Here is a 9,994-nt window from a genome sequence, read left to right as displayed (position 1 = left end):
GGAAAATCGCTGCATATATTTTATATAATTATACATATAGTGTCAAGGCACAAGGCGAGACACAGGTGCAGACACAGGAGGTAAATGGTTGGACTCTTGTTTAATAATCCAAAGGAAGTAGGCAAAGAGAATGGTCGTGGACAGGCAAAAAGGTCAAAACCAGATCAGAGTCCAGGAGGTACAGAGTGGCAGACAGGCTCGAGGTCAAGGCAGGCAGAATGATCAGGCAGGCGGGTACAGAGTCCAGAAACAGGCAAGGGTGAAAACCGGGAGGACTAGAAAAAGGAGAATGCAAAAAACAGGAGAACGGGAAAAAACGCTGGATGACTTGGAAATATACAAGACGAACTGGCACAGAGAGACAGGAAACACAGGGATAAATACACTGGGGAAAATAAGACCTGGAGGGGGTGAAGACAATAACAAGGACAGGTGAAACAGATTAGGGCATGACATATAGCATCAACATGTTTTTAAAAATCTGATTTCCCCCTAGCTAATGATTGTTTGCAGTCGGCTTTGATCGTAGTGTAATGAGACAGGCAGAGAGAGTGATGAGACAGGCAGAGAGAGTGAGAGTGATGAGAGAGTGATGAGACAGGCAGAGAGAGTGATGAGACAGGCAGAGAGAGTGATGAGACAGGCAGAGAGAGTGAGCTCGTCCGTGGTGGTCGGCGAACCCTCAAGCTTCTGGCTCGTTCGCTCTGCGTGGCATCGACTGTTCCACAAAACCATGCTGAAGTGGTCAAGTCTATATCCACGTTTATAAACAAAGAGTCACTACAGTTCTAGTTTTTTTTTTAGTTCATTTTATCAGAGAGGAGGGTGAGCAACATTTTTTTTTTAATAGTACAAGGGGGGAAATATATTTTCCGTTGGGGGAGGAGGGATACATTTAACCCAGTCGAACCAACCTCTCTCTGTTCCTCTCTTCCAGACATGGATGAGTGTGAGACAGACTCCCACCAGTGTAACCCCACCCAGGTGTGTATCAACACAGCTGGAGGATACACCTGCTCCTGTACCGAGGGCTACTGGCTGGTCGGGGGACAGTGTCAGGGTAAGAACCTGTGTGTGTGTGTGTGTGTGTGTGTGTGTGTGTGTGTGTGTGTGTGTGTGTGTGTGTGTGTGTGTGTGTGTGTGTGTGTGTGTGTGTGTGTGTGTGTGTGTCTGTGTGTGTGGGAAAGTTGTGCAGCGAATGGTAAGTTCTGGGGTTTCCACCCATTACAGACAATGAAATCATATTATTTCAGGAGTAGGCCAAATACTATGCTATATCGTCATTACGGAAATGTCAATCATTACTATATGTAGAAATACACTATATGTTTAAAGTGTTTTTTGCTGTGTGTGTGTGTGTGTCTGCACGGTGTGTGTGTGTCCTTGGCAGGTGGGGACACACCTTGCTTTTCCTGATTGTTCCAGGTCTCTTTGTGTGTCCAGATATTGTTTAACTTCCATCTCTCTGTGTCCAGATATTGATTAACATCCATCTCTCTGTGTCCAGATATTGTTTAACTTCCATCTCTCTGTGTCCAGATATTGTTTAACTTCCATCTCTCTGTGTCCAGATATTGATTAACTTCCATCTCTCTGTGTCCAGATATTGTTTAACTTCCATCTCTCTGTGTCCAGATATTGATTAACTTCCATCTCTCTGTGTCCAGATATTGTTTAACTTCCATCTCTCTGTGTCCAGATATTGATTAACTTCCATCTCTCTGTGTCCAGATATTGATTAACTTCCATCTTTCTGTGTCCAGATATTGTTTAACTTCCATCTCTCTGTGTCCAGATATTGATTAACTTCCATCTCTCTGTGTCCAGATATTGTTTAACTTCCATCTCTCTGTGTCCAGATATTGTTTAACTTCCATCTCTCTGTGTCCAGACACTGTTTAACTTCCATCTCTCTGTGCCCAGATATTGATTAACATCCATCTCTCTGTGTCCAGACATTGATTGTTTAACTTCCATCTCTCTGTGTCCAGATATTGATTAACTTCCATCTTTCTGTGTCCAGATATTGTTTAACTTCCATCTCTCTGTGTCCAGACATTGATTAACTTCCATCTCTCTGTGTCCAGATATTGATTGTTTAACTTCCATCTCTCTGTGTCCAGATATTGTTTAACTTCCATCTCTCTGTGCCCAGACATTGATTAACTTCCATCTCTCTGTGTCCAGATATTGATTAACTTCCATCTCTCTGTGTCCAGACATTGATTGTTTAACTTCCATCTCTCTGTGTCCAGATATTGATTAACTTCCATCTCTCTGTGTCCAGATATTGATTAACTTCCATCTTTCTGTGTCCAGATATTGTTTAACTTCCATCTCTCTGTGTCCAGATATTGATTAACTTCCATCTCTCTGTGTCCAGATATTGATTAACTTCCATCTTTCTGTGTCCAGATATTGTTTAACTTCCATCTCTCTGTGTCCTGACATTGTTTAACTTCCATCTCTCTGTGTCCAGATATTGATTAACTTCCATCTCTCTGTGTCCAGATATTGATTAACTTCCATCTTTCTGTGTCCAGATATTGTTTAACTTCCATCTCTCTGTGTCCTGACATTGTTTAACTTCCATCTCTCTGTGTCCAGATATTGTTTAACTTCCATCTCTCTGTGTCCTGACATTGTTTAACTTCCATCTCTCTGTGTCCAGACATTGTTTAACTTCCATCTCTCTGTGTCCAGATATTGTTTAACTTCCATCTCTCTGTGTCCAGACATTGTTTAACTTCCATCTCTCTGTGTCCAGATATTGATTAACTTCCATCTCTCTGTGTCCAGACATTGTTTAACTTCCATTTCTCTGTGTCCAGATATTGATTAACTTCCATCTCTCTGTGTCCAGATATTGATTAACTTCCATCTCTCTGTGTCCAGATATTGTTTAACTTCCATCTCTCTGTGTCCAGACATTGATGAGTGTCGCTACGGGTACTGTTTAACTTCCATCTCTCTGTGCCCAGACATTGATGAGTGTCGCTACGGGTACTGTTTAACTTCCATCTCTCTGTGCCCAGACATTGATGAGTGTCGCTACGGGTACTGTTTAACTTCCATCTCTCTGTGTCCAGACATTGATGAGTGTCGCTACGGGTACTGTTTAACTTCCATCTCTCTGTGTCCAGACATTGATGAGTGTCGCTACGGGTACTGTTTAACTTCCATCTCTCTGTGTCCAGACATTGATGAGTGTCGCTACGGGTACTGTTTAACTTCCATCTCTCTGTGTCCAGACATTGATGAGTGTCGCTACGGGTACTGTTTAACTTCCATCTCTCTGTGTCCAGACATTGATGAGTGTCGCTACGGGTACTGTTTAACTTCCATCTCTCTGTGCCCAGACATTGATGAGTGTCGCTACGGTTACTGCCAGCAGCTGTGTGCCAACGTGCCAGGCTCCTATTCCTGCTCCTGCAACCCTGGCTTCCTCCTCAACCCCGACAGCAGAACCTGTCAAGGTGGACACACACACACACCGTGCAGACACACACACACACCGTGCAGACACACACACACACACACACACCGTGCAGACACACACACACACACACCGTGCAGACACACACACACACACACACAAACCGTGCAGACACACACACAAACCGTGCAGACACACACACACCGTACAGACACACACACTGTACAGACACACACACACACTGTGCAGACACACACACACACACTGGCATCCATGCATACACCCGTATACACACACACACACACACACACACACACACACACACACACACACACACACACACACACACACACACACACACACACACACACACACACACACACATATAAAGTGCCTTATGGAAGTATTCACAGGCCTTGACTTTTTCCACATTGTGTTACAAAGTGAGATTAGAATGTTTGTAATTGTCATTTTTTTTGTCAACGATCTACACAAAATACTCTGTTAAATTCAAAGTGGAAGAAAAATTCTAGCATTTGTTAAAAAAATTAATAATGAAAACACTAATATATTGTGATTAGACAAGTATTCAACCCCCTGAGTCATTACATGTTAGAACCACCTCTGGCAGCGATTACAGCTGTGAGTCTTTCTGGGTAAGTCTCTAAGAGCTTTCCACACCTGTATGTGCAATATTTGCCCATTTGATTATTTTCAAAATTCTTCAAGCTCTGTCAAGTTGGTTGTTGATCATTGCCAGACAACATTCACTGTCTTCTTGGTAAGCAACTCCAGTGTAGATTTGGCCTTGTGTTTGAGGTTATTGTCCTGCTGAAAGGTGAATTCATCTCCCAGTGTCTGGTGGAAAGCAGACTGAACCAGGTTTTCCCTCGAAGATTTTGCCTGTTGCTCCATTCTGTTTTTTTTATCCTGAAAAACTCCCCAGTCCTTAACGATTACAAACATACCCAGAACATGATGCAGCCACTGCTATGCTTGAAAATATGGAGAGTGGTACTCAGTAATGTGTTTGTATTGGATTTGCCCCAAACATCACACTTTGTATTCAGGATTAAAAACTAATTGCTTTGCCACATTTTTTGCAGTATTACTTTAGTGCCTTGTTGGAAACAGGATGCATGTTTTGGAATATTTGTATTCTGTACAGACTTCCTTATTTTCACTCTGTCAATTAGGTTAGTATTGTAAAGTGACTACAATACATTGTTAATCCATCCTAATTTTTCTCCTATCACAGCCATTAAACTATGTAACTGTAATTAAAGTCACCAGTGGCCTCATGGTGAAATCTATAGCCTAGTGGTTAGAGCGTTGGGCTTGTAACCAAAAGGTTGCAAGTTCAAATCCCCGAGCTGACAAGGTACAAATCTGTCGTTCTGCCCCTGAACAAGGGCCGTCATTGAAAATAAGAATTTGTTCTTAACTGACTTGCCTTGTTAAATAAAGTTTTTTTTTTTTAAGTCTGCTTTTTACATTTTTACCCATCTACCAATAGGTGCCCTTCGTTGCGAGGCATTGAAAAACCTCCCTGGTCTTTGTGGTTTAATCTGTGTTTGAAATTCACTGCTTAACTGAGGGACCTTACAGATAATTGTATGTGTGGGGTACAGAGATGAGATAGTCACTCAACCATGCAACTTATTATGTGACTTGTTAAGCACATTTTTACTCCTGAACTTATTTAACCTCTACTGGAGCGCTGACCAACAAAAAAATAAATAGAAAACACATGTTTTTTTCTTTGTATTATCTTTTACCAGATCTAATGTGTTATATTCTCCTACATTAATTTCACATTTCCACAAACTCCAAAGTGTTTCCTTTCAAATGGTACCAATAATATGCATATCCTTGCTTCAGGTCCTGAGCTACAGGCAGTTAGATTTGGGTATGTCATTTTAGGGGCACATTTTTTTTTAAAGGGTCCGATCCTTAAGAGGTTTTAAGCTTGTCATAACAAAAGGGGTTGAATACTTCTTGACTCAAGACATTTCAGCTTTTTCATTTGTAATTCATTTGTTTAAAAAAAAATGTAAAACCACAATTCTTTTTTTATATTTATGGGGTATTGTGTGTGTTTATATTTATGGGGTATTGTGTGTGTTTATATTTATGGGGTATTGTGTGTGTTTATATTTATGGGGTATTGTGTGTGTTTATATTTATGGGGTATTGTGTGTAGGCCAGTAATCCGTTTTAAATTCAGGCTGTAACACAACAACATGTGTAAAAGGTTTGAGGTAATAACCTTGTGGTGATGTTGTAGTGAAGGTGATACTCTAACCTCCTCTCTAGACGTGGATGAGTGTGAGGACAACCCCTGCGCCCACGGCTGCTTCAACACCTACGGCTCCTACATGTGTAGCTGTGAAGAGGGATTCGAGCTGGCTGCTGACGGGACCACCTGCAATGGTGATGACGAGAGATCCAATAGGTTCTGTGGTGCTGCAACCAAAGAGAAGGGTGGCCATCCCCTATGGCACCCTATTCCCTATATAGTACACTACTTTAGACCAGAGCCCTATGGCACCCTATTCCCTATATAGTCAACTACTTTAGACCAGAGCCCTATGGAACCCTATTCCCTACATAGTGTACTACTTTTGACCAGAGCCCTATGGAACCCTATTCCCTATATAGTACACTACTTTAGACCAGAGCCCTATTCCCTATATAGTGCACTACTTTAGACCAGAGCCCTATTCTCTATATAGTGCACTACTTTAGACCAGAGCCCTATTCCCTATATAGTGCACTACTTTAGACCAGAGCCCTATGGCACCCTATTCCCTATATAGTACACTACTTTTGACCAGAGCCCTATGGAACCCTATTCCCTATATAGTACACTACTTTTGACCAGAGCCCTATGGAACCCTATTCCTCATATAGTGCACTACTTTTGACCAGAGCCCTATGGAACCCTATTCCTCATATAGTGCACTACTTTTGACCAGAGCCCTATGGAACCCTATTCCTCATATATAGTGCACTATGTTTGACCAGAGCCCTATGGTGCACTACATAGGGAATAGGGTGCTGTTTGAGACACTAGGTTGTTGCAGTGAGACAGATAAAGGAGGTCTATGGTGACCTAGTGATTCATAACCATCATTATGTTATATCTGCTATTGGTCTGTCATCATTTGTGCCCCTCCTTACACGTTGAACTGTAATTCTTGGGCAATATTGTAATGACAGTGATGACTATGATGTGATGTTTTATGATGTACTGTGGTGTTACTGTGGTGTACTGTGATGTTACTGTGATGTACTGTGATGTTACTGTGATGTACTGTGATGTTACTGTGATGTACTGTGATGTACTGTGATGTTACTGTGATGTACTGTGATGTTACTGTGATGTACTGTGATGTACTGTGGTGTACTGTGATGTTACTGTGATGTACTGTGATGTTACTGTGATGTACTGTGGTGTACTGTGATGTACTGTGGTGTACTGTGATGTACTGTGATGTACTGTGATGTACTGCGGTGTACTGTGGTGTACTGTGATGTACTGTGGTGTACTGTGATGTTACTGTGATGTACTGTGATGTTACTGTGATGTACTGTGGTGTACTGTGATGTACTGTGGTGTACTGTGATGTACTGTGATGTACTGTGATGTACTGCGGTGTACTGTGGTGTACTGTGATGTACTGTGGTGTACTGTGATGTTACTGTGATGTACTGTGATGTTACTGTGATGTACTGTGGTGTACTGTGATGTACTGTGGTGTACTGTGATGTACTGTGATGTACTGTGATGTACTGCGGTGTACTGTGGTGTACTGTGATGTACTGTGGTGTACTGTGGTGTACTGTGATGTTACTGTGGTGTACTGTGATGTACTGTGGTGTACTGTGGTGTACTGTGATGTTACTGTGGTGTACTGTGATGTACTGTGGTGTACTGTGGTGTACTGTGATGTTACTGTGGTGTACTGTGATGTACTGTGGTGTACTGTGATGTACTGTGATGTACTGTGATGTACTGCGGTGTACTGCGGTGTACTGCGATGTACTGTGGTGTACTGTGATGTACTGTGATGTACTGTGATGTACTGCGGTGTACTGTGGTGTACTGTGGTGTACTGTGGTGTACTGTGATGTACTGTGGTGTACTGTGATGTTACTGTGATGTTACTGTGGTGTACTGTGATGTACTGTGGTGTACTGTGATGTACTGTGGTGTACTGTGATGTACTGTGGTGTACTGTGATGTACTGTGGTGTACTGTGATGTACTGTGATGTACTGTGATGTACTGCGGTGTACTGTGGTGTACTGTGATGTACTGTGGTGTACTGTGGTGTACTGTGATGTTACTGTGGTGTACTGTGATGTACTGTGGTGTACTGTGATGTACTGTGATGTACTGTGATGTACTGTGATGTACTGCGGTGTACTGCGGTGTACTGTGATGTACTGTGGTGTACTGTGGTGTACTGTGATGTACTGTGGTGTACTGTGATGTACTGTGATGTACTGTGGTGTACTGTGGTGTACTGTGATGTTACTGTGATGTTACTGTGGTGTACTGTGATGTACTGTGTTGTTACTGTGATGTACTGTGATGTTACTGTGATGTACTGTGATGTACTGTGATGTACTGCGGTGTACTGCAGTGTACTGCGATGTACTGTGATGTTAGGTGATTTACTGTGATGACTATTAATGCTGTGTATCACCTGTAGACCTGGACGAGTGTGGTTTCTCAGAGTTTCTGTGTCAGCACCGATGTGTGAACACCCCTGGCTCCTTCCAGTGTCACTGTCCAGCGGGATACTACCTTTACGAGGATGGGAGGAGCTGTGAAGGTAATCAGAGACACCTACTGTACTAACCCTAACCTGTCCAGGGGGATACTACCTTTACGAGGATGGGAGGAGCTGTGAAGGTAATCAGAGACACCTACTGTACTAACCCTAACCTGTCCAGGGGGATACTACCTTTACGAGGATGGGAGGAGCTGTGAAGGTAATCAGAGACACCTACTGTACTAACCCTAACCTGTCCAGGGGGATACTACCTTTACGAGGATGGGAGGAGCTGTGAAGGTAATCAGGGACACCTACTGTACTAACCCTAACCTGTCCAGGTATTGAATGCCTACTGTACTAACCCTAACCTGTCCAGGGGGATACTACCTTTACGAGGATGGGAGGAGCTGTGAAGGTAATCAGGAACACCTACTGTACTAACCCTAACCTGCCCAGGGGGATACTACCTTTATGAGGATGGGAGGAGCTGTGAAGGTAATCAGGAACACCTACTGTACTAACCCTAACCTGCCCAGGGGGATACTACCTTTATGAGGATGGGAGGAGCTGTGAAGGTAATCCGGGACACCTACTGTACTAACCCTAACCTGTCCAGGGGGATACTACCTTTACGAGGATGGGAGGAGCTGTGAAGGTAATCAGAGACACCTACTGTACTAACCCTAACCTGTCCAGGGGGATACTACCTTTACGAGGATGGGAGGAGCTGTGAAGGTAATCAGGGACACCTACTGTACTAACCCTAACCTGTCCAGGTATTGAATGCCTACTGTACTAACCCTAACCTGTCCAGGGGGATACTACCTTTACGAGGATGGGAGGAGCTGTGAAGGTAATCAGAGACACCTACTGTACTAACCCTAACCTGTCCAGGGGGATACTACCTTTACGAGGATGGGAGGAGCTGTGAAGGTAATCAGAGACACCTACTGTACTAACCCTAACCTGTCCAGGGGGATACTACCTTTACGAGGATGGGAGGAGCTGTGAAGGTAATCAGAGACACCTACTGTACTAACCCTAACCTGTCCAGGGGGATACTACCTTTACGAGGATGGGAGGAGCTGTGAAGGTAATCAGGGACACCTACTGTACTAACCCTAACCTGTCCAGGTATTGAATGCCTACTGTACTAACCCTAACCTGTCCAGGGGGATACTACCTTTACGAGGATGGGAGGAGCTGTGAAGGTAATCAGGAACACCTACTGTACTAACCCTAACCTGCCCAGGGGGATACTACCTTTATGAGGATGGGAGGAGCTGTGAAGGTAATCAGGAACACCTACTGTACTAACCCTAACCTGCCCAGGGGGATACTACCTTTATGAGGATGGGAGGAGCTGTGAAGGTAATCCGGGACACCTACTGTACTAACCCTAACCTGTCCAGGGGGATACTACCTTTATGAGGATGGGAGGAGCTGTGAAGGTAATCAGGGACACCTACTGTACTAACCCTAACCTGTCCAGCGGGATACTACCTTTATGAGGATGGGAGGTGCTGTGAAGGTAATCAGGAACACCTACTGTACTAACCCTAACCTGTCCAGGTATTGAATGCCTACTGTACTAACCCTAACCTGTCCAGGGGGATACTACCTTTATGAGGATGGGAGGAGCTGTGAAGGTAATCAGGGACACCTACTGTACTAACCCTAACCTGTCCAGGGGGATACTACCTTTATGAGGATGGGAGGAGCTGTGAAGGTAATCAGGGACACCTACTGTACTAACCCTAACCTGTCCAGGG

The 9,994-nt window shown here is 43.7% G+C and overlaps 1 protein-coding gene across 1 annotated transcript; it reads left to right on the top strand.

The window, feature by feature from the left end:
- Positions 1-939: 939 nt before the first annotated feature.
- On the top strand, positions 940-8,279 carry LOC120037857 (fibulin-5-like; the record flags this gene model as incomplete). The annotated part of the gene is made up of 4 exons (XM_038983825.1): positions 940-1,060; positions 3,360-3,476; positions 5,753-5,869; positions 8,157-8,279. Coding segments are annotated over exons 1-4 (478 nt in total), but the record flags the coding sequence as incomplete, so codon positions are not given.
- Positions 8,280-9,994: the final 1,715 nt, after the last annotated feature.

The sequence above is a fragment of the Salvelinus namaycush genome, unplaced genomic scaffold (genome assembly GCF_016432855.1).
Source record: "Salvelinus namaycush isolate Seneca unplaced genomic scaffold, SaNama_1.0 Scaffold1934, whole genome shotgun sequence".
In the NCBI taxonomy this organism is placed as follows: Eukaryota; Metazoa; Chordata; class Actinopteri; order Salmoniformes; family Salmonidae; genus Salvelinus; species Salvelinus namaycush.
This window is presented reverse-complemented; position numbering and strand designations above follow the sequence as displayed.